The 15,465-nt window shown below is 44.1% G+C and overlaps 1 protein-coding gene across 4 annotated transcripts in view; it reads right to left on the reverse strand.

The window, feature by feature from the left end:
- ERG (ETS transcription factor ERG) overlaps positions 1-15,465 on the reverse strand; it is a 68,358-nt gene that overhangs the window by 35,970 nt on the left and 16,923 nt on the right. For all 4 annotated transcript variants that reach the window (XM_024120251.3, XM_007111309.4, XM_007111308.4 and 1 more), the window contains exon 2: positions 9,061-9,212. In XM_024120251.3, the coding sequence (XP_023976019.1) occupies positions 9,061-9,212 (152 nt within the window). The remainder of the gene's footprint in view (positions 1-9,060; positions 9,213-15,465) is intronic.

The raw sequence follows: 15,465 nt of genomic DNA on the forward strand, positions 1-15,465 counted from the left end.
TTCTGCTTCTTTGAAGAGCCCTGACTAATACAAAGCGGAACGAAGATCATCAAGAATCTTGTACATCCATCTCCTATGATTCTGTGATTCCCACTAACTGAAGCTGGATTCCCATTCACTTGAATAAATGCATGTTTACGGACTTCTGCACATGGGCCACGAGCTTGCTGCTTTGTCTGGTGGTGAAGAATATGCGAAAGACATAATCACCAACTCACGATGCTCACGATCTAATAGAACAGAGGGGCTTATAAATAACTAACTCTAGTAAGATTAAATCGTAGTAAAATGTTGGTCATCTGGGCTTGGTTGGAGAGTGTATTCTTCTATTGCTTGTTATTCGTCTGCTTTCAAGCCCAGCTTGGAGATGTCATATGTACCAAGGACCGTGTGCAGGTGATGAGAGACTTCTGCCACTCTGAAAACTCAAATTCCTGACTTTCTAAGAAACCAGACCAGCAAAGACTCACACCGGGCATACGCTCTCTGTCTGCACCGAGCTGTTCGCTAATGTATCAGACAGAACTGGGTTAGAATTCTGTCTCTCCACACCATTGGCTAGGACATCTTGGGCTACTATCTTATTTTCCCTAGTTTTAGTTTCTTTATCTGTAAAGTGGGAATAATAAATAGATCCTAGACCATTGGATAGTTGTGGGATTTAAGTGAGATAATCCCTTTTTAATAAAGAACATGGCCGACTGCCTGACAACAGCGTGCACTCAACAGATGGTGACTGTTGCTATTTCTGTCTTTATCATTTCAGTCACACGTATAACCCAATGGCAGTTTCCTCAATTCAGCTCACAGTTTAAAAATACAATTAGTTTTGACTTTAGGGTTTAAGTTTTAGTTGGTTTGGTTGTTTAGTTGCTTGACTTAGCATAAAAAATTGTAACCAGAAGCTTATAGAAACACATTCCATAATGCAGACATAATGGGAGAGATCTTTGGAAGTGTTTAGAGGCATGACAGAGTAAAATAAAGAAATGTATAGTTTATAGAAAACAAATGTGTGGTTACCAAAGGGGAAAGGGAAGGAGGGGTACAAATTAGGGGTGTGGGATTAACAGATACAAACTTTTATGTATAAAACGGATAAGCAACAAGGATAGACTGTATAGCACAGGGAATAATACCCATTATCTTATAATAACCTATCATGGAGTATAATCTGCAAAAACACTGAATCACTGTGTTATACACCTGAAACTAACACAATATTGTAAATCAACTATACTTCAATTAAAAAAAAAATGTGTAGCTTTACCAACAAGTTCTTTAAGTATAAATGAGCACAGGCCTGGGAATTGGCTCTGGTCTCACCCATCTCCACGTGTGTCCTCGGGAAAGTTGTTTCACCTCCCTAGGGCTTGATTTTCTCATGTTTAAGAGCTTTATGATAGTTAATTGTATGTTTCCACTTGACTAGATCATGGGATGCCTAGATATTTAGTTAAACATTATTTCTGGGTGTGTCCGTGAGGGTGTTTCCAGAAGATACCAGCATTTGAATTGTGAGACTGAGTAAAGCACAGACAGGGAGAGGGGGGACAGAGAGAGAGAGAGAGAGAGAGAGATTGCTTCTGCTTCTTTGAAGAGCCCTGACTAATACAAAGCGGAACGAAGATCATCAAGAATCTTGTACATCCATCTCCTATGATTCTGTGATTCCCACTAACTGAAGCTGGATTCCCATTCACTTGAATAAATGCATGTTTACGGACTTCTGCACATGGGCCACGAGCTTGCTGCTTTGTCTGGTGGTGAAGAATATGCGAAAGACATAATCACCAACTCACGATGCTCACGATCTAATAGAACAGAGGGGCTTATAAATAACTAACTCTAGTAAGATTAAATCGTAGTAAAATGTTGGTCATCTGGGCTTGGTTGGAGAGTGTATTCTTCTATTGCTTGTTATTCGTCTGCTTTCAAGCCCAGCTTGGAGATGTCATATGTACCAAGGACCGTGTGCAGGTGATGAGAGACTTCTGCCACTCTGAAAACTCAAATTCCTGACTTTCTAAGAAACCAGACCAGCAAAGACTCACACCGGGCATACGCTCTCTGTCTGCACCGAGCTGTTCGCTAATGTCACTCTGCTCGTGGGGGATGTCACTCAAAGCAGGCTGGCTGGCACTACATGGTACGAAACTCAAATTCCTGACTTTCTAAGAAACCAGACCAGCAAAGACTCACACCGGGCATACGCTCTCTGTCTGCACCGAGCTGTTCGCTAATGAATGTCACTCTGCTCGTGGAGGATGTCACAAGAAGCAGGCTGGCACTACATGGTACGGCCACTGTGGCAGGAAGGTGGTCACGACTGTAGCCTCAGCGAAGCCCGAACATATAAAGTCCAGGTATCCTGCTTTTAGGATTCTGCACCAATAAAAACATTGCCTTCCCTATGAAACGTTTTTGAAAACAGGCATTAATTCCCCAAATGGCTCTTTTTACGTTGGCCACCAGGAAGCTCAGAGCCATACTGGAAGCTTAGCTACAGCATCTTGGCCAAGCTTGTGGCCAAAATGGCTGCATTCCTCCTTCATGTGACCTTGGTTTTCCATTAATATTTGTAATTGCCTTAGTACTGATCTCTAATTTCTAACTGATCAGTAGCTTGGTTCACATGATTATCAGTAGTTTAGTTCACAAGGCATCTCAAATCCTTCATGGAATTAAGTGCTATATCCAGTATACAGACACATTATAGAATATAATATAAAACGAAATAAAGTGTGGCGATGAAAGAAATGGTAAGACGTTGGCAGAGAAGCAATGAAGGTGCCAGCAGATCAAGGATGGCTTCCTAGACAGGGTGGATTTCAAAGATGCCTTGAAAAGTGAGAAGGATTTGTTAGCAGCGAGAGGAAGGGCATTCCATCAGAGGGAACAGCATGGGCGAGGACACTTGTGACCACGCAGCACCGGAGTAGAATGATGTGACTGGAGGGCAGGACAGGGTGGAGGCTGCAAAGGGGTTTAGAAATCTTGTCATCAGGGAACAAAGGAAGCTTTTCTTTACTAGTCATGTTTATAGTCATCTTGTTCCTCATCTATTTTGAAACATTTGTCTGAATCACTCATTTGAGCTCTTAATCATACTCTCTGCTGTCACGAATTACTTAACTTCACGTGGCTGGGTCTTATCTGCTTCTCACAGGCTTTGGTCATTTCCTCTGTGACTGGTGTGAGAGTAGTAAGTATTCAGTAAATACCTCACGCATTGAGTAGAAGTTACCCAGCAGGGAGGGCCTGAGGAAGACACAATACGAGAAGTTCTAGCCATGTGTGTTTGGGGGCCAGGAACAGGGGGTTTTAAATCACATAAGAGCTTTTATTCTTGGTGACTAGAATATTCTAAGTGCTCAGTAAATGAATGAATGAATGGATGGATGGATGGATGAAAGAATGAATGGATGAATGAATGCATGCAGACAGGGAGCCAGTTAAAAGGTGAGTGTGGCAACTTTTGGTCTCTGAGACTTCTGACTCCCACGAGCATTTGTGCTCAAAGTGGATTTTTAGAAAATAAAAATAGAAGTGTTTGAAAAGCCCCATGCCTCAGCACCCATTTTAGGGAATAAAAATAAAGAAAAAGAAAAATCCTCTCAAAATGATGTAAGCTGCTGAAACCAGAGGTTCTGTTGCATTTTGGTCAGCATTTTGCAACTCTGAAGAAAAGTGGATGAAGACCGTGCCTTCCTCTTTGCCAGCTCTCTCAGTTAGCACATCGCTGAGTATATTGTCAAGGCCAAAAAAATAACAGTGACTGCCGGAGGCCACCCGGCACACGGAGGGCCAGCATCACTGCCGCAGAGGCTTCATCAGACATCACAAAACTTACGTTCTCCAGAACATATTAGTTCCATTGTACAATGGGGACCCATTCTTTCTAAACATCGATCTGTGTTCACAGCCTTGGTGAAGAAGGATTGGAAAGACCACCTGGAAGTCAGATTCCCGGGCTGTCGCCGAGTTGTCTCGGCTGTTGTGGGAACACAGCAAAACGTATAAGGCTGAGTGTTGCGCTTGCTCTGATCTGTCTGAATGGAGCTCAGCGCTGCCACCAGTGAACAGAGCTGCGGGGCTTCTTCCCCAGCTCTCCCTCTGTGTTTTGTGCCTTAAATGGCCCTGTATTTCCCTGTGAGTGCCTTGATGCAGGACCTTTACAGAGTTTATTGTGCCAACCAATGACAGCCCCCAAAACACATCTGAAGGACAATTCTTTCTTTTGCCAACTTCCTTTTCTAAATGATGCCTTTATTTCAGATAACGAAGGTGTAGGCAAGCAAAATTTACTGAGTGTCTTCTATCTAGCTTAGAGCACCTCAAACCTTATAATTCATGAAAATCACACAGGAATGTTTAACGATGTAGAATCCTCAACCCCGCACCAGGATTCATACAATTTAGAGATGGGCATTTTTAAATCATACGTCTCCCAGGGAACCCTGATGCAAGTGGTTCTGATCATACTTGGGAGAAACATTTCCCAGTCAGCCTCCAAATTAAGCTGAGCCAACGAACAGCCATTTAACTGGGTCCCATGTCTAGGGCCCCTCTTATTAAGACTGATTTCACGGAATGATACTTTGATCTACAGCTGTGAACATAAGAAACAGCCCAACCCCCTGAGATGTAGACCTAGATATACAGATATTCACACCAAAGAGATAGATAATAAATAGACAGACAGACAGGTATGATACATAGATATAAATGACAGAGACAGATAGATAAATGATAGATAGATATAGATAAATGATAGATATACAGATGAGAGAAAGAATAGATGATTGATAGATGATGAAAGAGAAAGAAAGACAGAAAGCAGGAAGGAAGGAAGGAAGGAAAGAAAGAAAGAAAGAAAGAAAAAGAAAGAAAGAGGGAGGAAAGAAGGAAGGAAGGAAGGGAGGGAAGGAGGGAGGAAGAGAGAGAAAGAAAGGAAGAACAGGTGTGATGTATTGTCTAACCTCAAGGGGGAGGGGCGCAATCACCGACCTTGCCAGAAGGACAGGTGTAAGCCAGGGTTTCCCAGAATGTCTGGCAGCTCTACTGATTGTTCTTCTTGCGACTTCCCTGTTACCCTCCTACAATAAACCATGGAACACATTTTTCTCTAGACTCAGAATTAATAGCTGGGCCGTCTTTCCCACATTTGTTTTCTTTTTATTCTAGGGACACTGAGGCATGTATGGATTGAGGCACCTCCACACAGCCTGCTGACACCCTGGACCCAAATAACACCCGCTTTTTGCACCTGTGCAGGATTTCAAAGTTTGCGTTAAAAATATATACAAATACACACAAACACACAAGCCCCCCTCCTGGTTTCACCGTCTGCTCAGTTCTTACTTTAGCCCACGCTCTCTATCCGTTTACTCTGAAAATGGATTCTGTCTTGTTCCTTTATTTATATTTGCGTGAGCTTTCTTAAATCCATTTTGAAACAAGGAGAGAGTGTAGATATAGCCAGCGAAGGTATATATTTATTCATTAGGGTTATTTTATGAGTTTCTTTAAAGCTCTTGAGTTAAAGACAGTGAGTCTCAAAACCAGGAACTTTGAGAAGTGAGGAATTCAGGTACAAGAGCCCAATCTGAACACAGACAACACCCCAGGTTCTGCTTTATCTTCTCGCTAACACACCTGTCTTCGGGTCAGTGTGTATCAGGACCATTTTTAGGTCTAGGACATGAATGTCAGTACGTAGGTGATTGACGGTGCAAGTGCTTCAGAGTAAATAGTGGGGTTTTTTCGTTTGTTTTTTTGGTTATCTTTTTGATTTGCACTTACGAGTGCCAATCAATGTGTTGAAGTAGTAGGAACTATATGAACCAGTCAGAACCAGGTTTGGAGAATTCTACCTAAGGATGCAGAGTTCTCTACATCCAAAATGTGCCCAAGTGAGGTGCCTGGATCCCAGAGCTGGGGCCTAAGGTACAGAGGCAGCAGCTGACAGAGTGGTCCCCACATCCTGCCGTCTCTACACTGGGGAATTTTCTGGATTGTGCAACGCAGCTCTGTGTGTGTGTGTTCATCTGTGTGTCTGTGTATGAACACACACACAGGAGGCTTGACCAATAACTGAAAGACTCACAACTTGCAAAACCAGCCACAATGAGCTCTCTTACAAACCCTGTTAACTGAATAACTGCCTCTGCTTTGACATGAAGCAACCAGAGGAGGGAACAGCTGAAAGAGGACTTTCTTCAGGAGATGAAACCAGCCTTTACACAGAAACTTATTATGAGCCAATCTGTGCAACCAGGCTTCCACCCAACCGACTGACATTTAATGAGCACCTACTACATAGATCACAAATGGTGGATGCTTTGACTGGATTAAATTGCTTCTTTGCCTCTTTCCCATGTAAATATCTCTCCTGTTTTCTAAACAGTTTATTTAACAGAGGAAGCCGCAAGTCTGGCCCTACTGGAAAGGATACGGATGACATCAAAGGCTATCGCTGGCAGGACAGAAATAGGACCTCGTCAGCTAAAAGGATATAATGGCACCAGGCTTAGCTCCTGGGTCTGCGATTCTACACGGAACCCAGATCAGCATCTTTAACGTGGGCCTCTCCTCCGATTGATTCTCTCACCTTAGAGAACTAACGACCTTGTTATGCTTAAACCGAAGAAAACACTTTCTGAAGGAGGAAGGCAAAGGGTGAGATGGGCTTGGGCAGACACCCTCTGGGTTTCTATGCCGTCCCGTTCCGCTTCAGCCAGTGTCCGAGGCAACGGCATCTCTGCCCTCCCACCCCCCTCCAGGCACGTATCTGTTCTCAAGCCTTTTCTAGGTACCACACGTCCAGGACGGACATCTTGGACATCTGCCCTTCCATATTTTCTCCCATTCAACAGGAAATGCCTCCTGTTCTAAGTCACAGTAACCAGTAAGGGGCCTCAGGAATGCAGCTTAGCTCCCATGATAAAACCAAATACATGCCCTCTGCATAAATGTCAACTGTCTTTCAAGAAACACGAAAACCAGCTTTGTCCCTCTCATAAGGCACACTTGAGACTCTCTCCACTGTCTCCTATAAAAGCCTTACAACGTGTGCTTCAAGATCAGGGATGGATGATCCCTTTCGTACCTCACTGCATCAAATCATTTTGCTGCAAAGCCACACGGTGACCACCCTGAAGAGAAACCCAGTCCATGAACCCAAGTCAGACGTTTTGCCAAGGACTCTGCACTCTGAACTCTCCTGCTCAGAAAGCAATGGGAACAGAAGTCCACTGGATGTGACCTGATGCAGAATAAGGGGCAGGGTGGGAGTCATGCCACGGGGCGGATCTGAACCCGTTTGCCATCACGCTTCATGGAGATGAACAGAGGTGACTTCTGGGGCACGGGAGAATCAGGTTTGCACCAACCTCACCCACGCACACCTCTTATTACTCCGGCAACAGGGAGCAGCCCTCCGGAGCCTGTGCTCCGCAACAGGAGAGGCCACAACAGAGGGAGGCCCGCATACCACAGAAAAAAAAAAAAAGAAAAAAAGCTAGTATAAGAATCTCCACGTCTCTTTGACTTGCCACAGTGACCAGGGATATTCCTAATTGATAAAGACCTCAACAGTCCCAGTGAAGAAAGACTACAGCAGAACCAGCACCCTCCACTCAGTTATTAGTGAGCAACAGGAGAGGCCACAACAGAGGGAGGCCCGCATACCACAAAAAAAAAAAAAAAAAAAAAACAAGGAGCAGCCCGGGCAGTACTACCCAGTGGCTAGGCACCCCTTCATCCATTCCTCCCTCGGTTAATATTCATTGAGCACCTAGTACACACCAGGCACTGCACTTGGCCATGGAGGTAGGGCCTTTGTGGGGCTTACATTCTATTGAGGGAGGAGATAATAAGAGAGCTTTCACACAAATGTCCACTACAGTGACAGATAGGGATAAAGGCAATAAAGGAAAATGAGGCAGGTGGGGGGTTGAGAGTCACTGGGTGGAGTGGGGAGGGGGCGACTCTGGATGGAGTGGTCAGGAAATGCTTCTGGAGAGATGTTTGCACAGAGCCCTGAAGAAGGACAGAACTCCCTGGAATCAAGGGGGTTTCGGGCTGAGGCGACAGCAAGTTCAGCCCCTGAGGCAGAACAAGAGGGCGACCAAGTGGCTGCAGTGGGTGATGAGAGGGAGCCGGCAGGGGCTACTGCAAGGGGCTGAGATTCATTCCAACCCCCCCGCCCCCCGAAAGGAAGAGAACTAAGGAGTCAGAAGGGCCTGAGCTCTAACTCAGCCTCTTATTAACTGCAGCCTGACCTCTCCAAGCTTCAGTTTCCTCATCAGGGCACTTGTGACAAAGACACTACCTATTTCCCAAGATTTCATGACACCAAAATTTCTATGTCTCCACATCGCTCACCAAATACCTAACATAGAGTCAGGACCCACTGAGCAGTGATGGTTGTCACCGTTGCTATTGTTGTGGTGATATTTTTGGTTTTATGTAGTGCATTTCCTCTGAGGAGGTTTAAGGCATCCTTCCTATTACCTTTAGTTTTGCTAAATAAATAAGTTCCTGGCATTTTCCTCAAATCCAGAGCTACTGTTCTGGCTTGGGTTTAGAATGACTTCTGGTAAAGAATTTTTCTGGCTCTCAGAGTCTGTGTTATAGGTCACTGATAGCTGGAATTTCACAGTTTGAGATCAAACAATATAGGGCTCCCAACTTTTAATTTTGCTAGATAAAAAAAAAAACTTTTAAAGCCTACCTTCTATTATAAATAGTACCTCATAAAAGGAAGGATATTTAACACCAAATAACCTCAGAGAAAAGCCAATTCTTCCTTAGGGAGGTCACTTTTCACGGATTTTCTCTCTCTCTCTCTCTCTCTCTCTCTCTCTCTCTCACACACACACACACACACACACACACACACAGAGCAGTGAACATTTCACTGTGGGTGGACCAACTACTGCTGGCTTCCATTTACAACCATTGCTCCAGGCAGTGGAGGGTGACCAATGCCAAGGGCAAGAAGAGAGAGCCCAGTGAAGCTCTAGGAAGGCGTGGGTCGCTGACCGAGCCTCTGACCTGCTGGGACGATAACTCGGCGCTCGTTCGTGGTCATGTTTGGGGGCGGCATATGCTTCTCCTCCATGTAGCCGCTGTAATTCATCCCGACTGTGTCCGTGCTACCCACCATCTTCCCTCCTTTGGCCATGCTGCATTCATCGGGGGAGTTCCTGGAGGGAAAGAAGACACATCCTTCCATTATTGCGGCAACCCAGAGCCCTCCTCCCTGTCTCCACGTGGTACCCAGAGAAGCAAGGAGGGGCAAAGTGGAGGGGTGTGAGGAAGGGGGAGGAGACTGTGAAAAGAGAAATGCAGTGTCTGTGATGAACTGAATGGCTGTGTTTCTTCCAAATTTATATTTTGAAGCTCTAATCCCAACGTGATGGCATTTGGAGGTGGGGCCTTTGGGAGATAATTAAGTTTACACAAGGTCCTGAGGGTGAGGCCCCTATGATGGGATTAGTGGCCCTTATAAGAAGACAAAGAGACCAGAAACCTCTCTCTGTCTCTGTCTCTCTCCTCTTTGCCACTGAGTTTACAGTGAGAAGGTGGCCATCCTCCACCCAAGAAGAGAGCTCTCTCCAGACATCAACCCTGCCAGCAACTTGATCTTGGACTTCCAGTCTCCAGAACTGTTGTTTAAGACGCCCCCCCACCCCCGCCACAGTCCATGATATTTTGTGATGGCAGCCCGAGCAGACTAAGACAGTGCCCCTGCTTAGTGGAAGCAGAGGGCAGGCACGTGGGAAGCAAAGCTGCCACCTGGCTTCTATTTCTCCAGCCAGCTCCTTCTGAAACTGTCGTGTCAAACCCCCTTCCGTGACAACTGATTGGAAACACTTGCAAGGAGCAGGGAACTGGCGCTTGTTCTCCCCGTGTGACTGTAAACAGGCCACGCACACAGATGCTGGGAGACAACCCTCAGCAAGGTTTATCCTGGAGTGCATGCCTCTTCACAACCTCAGAACGAAAGCTCTGTGCTCAATTTCAAATCCCTGCAGCCAACCTTTAGACACAGAGTTTGAAGGCCCCCAGTGTTCCTGGCTTAGGTGCAGGCAGGAAGATCAGGAGGGAGCAGGACAGGGGACCCCAGCAGCCCTGCAGGACTGGGATCGGGGGGTGAAACCAGCTGTGTGCCTGCAGAAAGGAGTCAGCTGCTGGGCCTTGGGGAAGAGCTCACAGGGCTGCTGTTCGTTATGACAGCCATGGCCTCTTGGATAAAGACAAACCTGCTTTTCTACAATAAGAAAAAAGGGGAATATAAATTTTTAAGTGAGATTGGAAAGTCACTGGACATGGTGAAATCATACATAATGGGGAAACTCCAAACAGAAAATGCAGCTTAACGAGGAAACAGAAAAATGTTTTTTTCTGAGGGATCTTGATGGTTGGGTTATGTCTTCTAAGGTGGATTTCTGGAAATTTCCCCTCAAGTGCTACCCAACACAGGCTTTTTCATACTCTTAGGAATCTACGCATCTCCACTGGATTTTAGATTTCCATCCCAATGTCTGAGGCCCTGATGGTTGTGGGCTCCACTCCAGTGAGCCTTTCTTTGTCTCCCCCACACTGTGCTTGCTGGAACTCTGCAGCCAATTCGCAGAATCGTGGAACTATAGGCCTGGCGTGGACACGACCTTCAAGTCAGAGATGGTCTGAGGCATTGAGGCAGAAGGGCACCCTCTGGGTGGGGCAGGACTGAGGTGGGGTTGAAAGGGCCATTCTAGACCCAAGAACCATGGCAGGGGTGTGGACAGGAAGAGCAGACCAAAGGCCCTGGAAAGAGTTTGTTCAGCGTCTGGGAACTTTGAATATACAGATTTGTTCACAGCATCCCTTGCACATGTCTGGTGCTGATGGAGGGAGCTTAGGGCTGATGATAAGGAAGAAGCAGGTATGTCTGTGGATGGAGGTTATAGTTGGGGTCATCCAGGACTAAGTTCCTACCATGGGCCTGGAAATACACAACCCTGTTTCATGGCATCCTCACAGCTGTACTAACATGAAGGAAATTTAAAAATAATAGCAGTCGGAGTTCCCACGGTGTGAACCCTCTATATTTCCAATGCTGCCTACACGTGCATTATTTCCTCTTGATGCTGTTTTTCCTGGCTTCCAACATTTATCTCTAAAAGACCCATCCTAATATCAAAACACTGAATGTCTTCACTTGAGACTTAGTTTCCTTTCCCTTTGGAAAATTCCATCAGTTGAGTGGAGTATGTATGTTTTGGTCTATTGGTCTCAAGGAGAGAAGTTACTAGGGAAGAGAGTTAAAGGGGTTTGTTTCTTTAGGAAAAAGACTTTAGATGCTACTTAGGTGATGAGTGTCACTCAAGTAATATCTGTAAGATCTAAGATGAGCACTGTTCAGATTCATTCGTTCACTCCTCCATTTAGACCGTTTTTTATTGAGTGCCTGCTGTATATCAGGAACCATAAATTCTTTCTTCTCCAGCAAGGCAGTTATCCATCTAAAAAGTTAAAAGTCAAAGAGATGTATAGAATTATAGAAAGAGGAAACATGGGGGATTATGGACCCTACATTCCAACTCTCCCATTTTCTTACAATTCTATTGCTCAATTTCCATCTCTGAGGACTAAAGCTCTAGGAACAAATCAGTTTTCCCATGGCATTAAAATAGATCCCTCATCAAATACAGAGATATAATGAGCTATTAAACTGCATTTTACCAGTGCTTTCAAAAAATATGTGTAAGTATTTAAAACAGAGGCAGAGTCTTCAATAAGGTTACTTTGCCTTCATCTTATAACCAGAAGATACAATTCATCTCATTAAGCTTTTCCAGCCAGCTTTCATTGTGAAAAAAAGCAGCAGAATGAAATCCTATTTTCAAATGTTGTACCTTCAGTTCAATAAAAAATTGTCTTTTTTCCACTGTATTTTGTTTTAGCTTCAGAAGAAGACAGAAGGGAACCATGTTTGTGATCACTTCCAATAGTTTTTGAATCTAAGTAATAAATCTAACAGAACTCCAACCCCAAAGAGGGGAGAGGTCACCCCATAGGGCCACTGACATATGAGACTCAAGGCAGGTATTCAACAAATACTGGTTAAAGGGGCCCCAGGTGTTCTATTTTCACTGTTTGGGGTTGGGGGAAGCAACTACCATTTAATACTAAGAAATGGCAAATGTAAATTTACTGTGGAAATATACATTTTAAAAAACATTCCAGGGCTTCCCTGGTGGCACAGTGGTTGAGAATCTGCCTGCTAATGCAGGGGACACGGGTTCGAGCCCTGCTCTGGGAGGATCCCACATGCCACGGAGCAACTAGGCCCGTGAGCCACAACTACTGAGCCTGCGCATCTGGAGCCTGTGCTCCGCAACAAGAGAGGCCGCGATAGTGAGAGGCCCGCGCACCGCGATGAAGAGTGGCCCCCGCTTGCCACAGCTAGAGAAAGCCCTCGCCCAGAAACGAAGACCCAACACAGCAAAAATAAATAAATTAATTAATAGATCTTTATTTCAGAAAGGCATCAAGAACGCCCTGCCCCACATGTTACTCTGGCTTAAGGTGTGCACTGTGATACATACACGATTCATAGTCTAGGCCACCATCCTTGCCCCTGGACTGTTCATTCCCCAGCACAGCAGATGTGTGACCCATCCAGAGCGTATCTAAAAAGATGGAAATAAGAAAGAGAGGGAAATCCTGGGGGAGGATTTTTTTTCATGGAATTTAGACACTGCTATTTTAAGAAAATGAAATCTTAACATGATTCAGAGAATTGCAAAGTGTATATTGAAAAGTCTCCCAATAAATGCGTTTTCAGCTCTTTGCCCAGCTGTGGTAAGAAAAGATCCACACTGGAAATCTGCCCCTTGCTTACTGCACTGTTTAGCTCTACCTTCATTGTGCATTCCGAGAAGTCACAGGGAGAAGCTTCCCACAAACAGCCTGGTATCCTACCCTGTACCAAGCCTAGAACAGAGGATCCCATGTTCTCTTTTCTAACACGGTAAGGGTTTGGGCATTCAGTACATTACTTTGAAATGCACGTAGCAAAGAGCATCCCTTTAAATATGATATTCTTAGTATTCACGTATGTGTTCTTTAACAGTTCCTGTGAAAGTTCTAAGGCAATTCATTAGATGCCTGCTAAATGGGTAATTAATTGGTAAATATGAAAGTTCTCTGTCTTATGATTTGGGGCATAAATTTCTTTATTGCTAATAAGCATGGTTCAAGATATTTATCTCAAAGACTCTATCTTTTAAGGGCATGGAAAAGTGATTATGCAAGTCAAACCACAGTGAGATATCACTTCACACCTGTCAAGATGGCTATTATAAAAACAAAAACGAAAAGATAACAAGTGTTGGTGAGGATGTAGAGAAACTGGAACCCTCGCATACTGTTGGTGCGAATGCAAAATGGTACAGCTGCACTGGAAAACAGTATGGCGGTTCCTTGAAACATCTTTTTAAAAAAACAACCATATGATCCAGCAATCCCACTTATGCATATTTATCCAAAAGAATTAAAATCAGGCAAGAGATATTAGCACTTCTAGGTTCACTACAGTACCGTTCACAATAGTCAAGATGTGGAAACAACCTATATGTCCATTGATGGATGAATAGATAAAGAAAATATGGTACACTCATACAATAGAATACTATTCTCCTTAAAAAGAAGGACATTTGGAAATAGATGACAGCATTGATGTACCTTGAGAACATTATACTTAGGGAAAAAAGCCAGTCACAGAAAGACAAATACTGCCCGACTCCCCCCTTATATGAGGTATCTAAAAAAGTCAAATTCAGAGAATCAAAGAGTGAAATGTTGGTTTCCAGGAGCTGGGGGAGGGAGAAGTGGTGAAGTTACTAATCAACCAGCATAAAGTCTCAGTCAAGTAGAATGAAAAAGCTCCAGAGATCTGCTGTACTACTTGGTACCTTTGGTCAACGATAAGGTACACTTAAAAATTTGTTTAAAAGGTAGATCTCATGTTGTGTTCTTACCACAATAAAATAAATAAAAAATCATTGTGTCTTAACCATATTCTCAGATTCACATTTTTCAGGTCTGGGTTCTATTTATAACCCACAAAACACTGGTCTTGACAACCCCATACAGTATGTGGCACCAGTGAGAGGGAACGGAAGGCAGGAAAACCGCTCACAGCAAGAGAAATCCCACATTGGGCTGGGGCTGCCCTGAGAGGGGGAGGCGATTCAGACTGCAGAATTCCAGGAAGGCATTGGACAACAGCTGGGGTGCCAAAAAGTTGGGTGTGTCAGCCTCCAAGTCCCTTAAAACATCCTTGGGGCCACACAACTTTAGGAGTTTAATCTCTGCAGCAATCTAACAGATTTCCATGCCACTTGGGTGTAATTGCGGTCACTCTAGGAAATAGAGAAATAATGTAGAAAGACCCCCTCAACCTTCATGATGAACAAGATAGGGGGTTGGTGCCCTTCTTCTGATAACTGGAGACACATGCCCAACTAAGATGGCCTGTTGAGCCTCAATTAATTAATCACTCTTAAGTAGCATTTGGAGAATTAAGGTGAGTTGAGAATATGATCACTGACTTCTTAAAACATACTAGTATTATGAATTAATGATGTAAGAACATGGCAAAGAATATCAACTAAATTGGAAAATCTACTATATTTAAATTAAGGTGAGAAGTCAGACATGCTGCCAAACTCCACTGGGTTCTCGTAGGGTTACAGAATCAGAGGGTTGGGAAACTCTATTCCCAAGCCCCCAAGCAGGACTCTCCAGAAGCTACTTGGATGAACAAATGCTAAGTTTATATTAACATTTTTCTAAGGAGGAGAGTCCAACATTTCCCTCTGCAACTCCAGAGTTATATTTATGTGTAGGTGTGGTGGCTCTGAATATACTCTCTTCCCCTTTCCTTCTTCAAACTATGTGACATTTGAGGTGGACTGCAAAAATGCACACAAGACATAAATGATCAAAGGAATGGAAGTGAAGGTTATATGAGGGCAGAAAAGCAATTAACCAAGAGATAAAATCAGCACATTGAGTAAGCTTACTATTTATAGTTGTTCAAGGTAGAACATCAATCTATCTCTGAACTTTCTACTCACCAAAGCAAAAAAGGAAGTCTATCCTGTGACAATTCAAGGTGTCAGAAAGATACACATGAACCAGTCATTCAGCAGAAGCAAAGCTTTTCCTGGGCTGAAACTTGAGAGAAGTTTCTCTCGTGGCTTCTCTTGAAGAGAACTGGGTGATGCAGCAAGCAGTATCCTTCCCAGCATCCCATAACAGACCTGAGAACATACCACACATAAAGCAGGATGCTCCAATCACACAGCTCTCAGCTGCTTCAGCTACAGGAACTAGGAGACTGTATTTCCTCAGCCAGCGCTCCATGCTTACCATTTCTTTTCTTTTTTTTTTTTTTTTTTTTTT

The sequence above is a fragment of the Physeter macrocephalus genome, chromosome 8 (genome assembly GCF_002837175.3).
Source record: "Physeter macrocephalus isolate SW-GA chromosome 8, ASM283717v5, whole genome shotgun sequence".
Taxonomy (NCBI): domain Eukaryota; kingdom Metazoa; phylum Chordata; class Mammalia; order Artiodactyla; family Physeteridae; genus Physeter; species Physeter macrocephalus.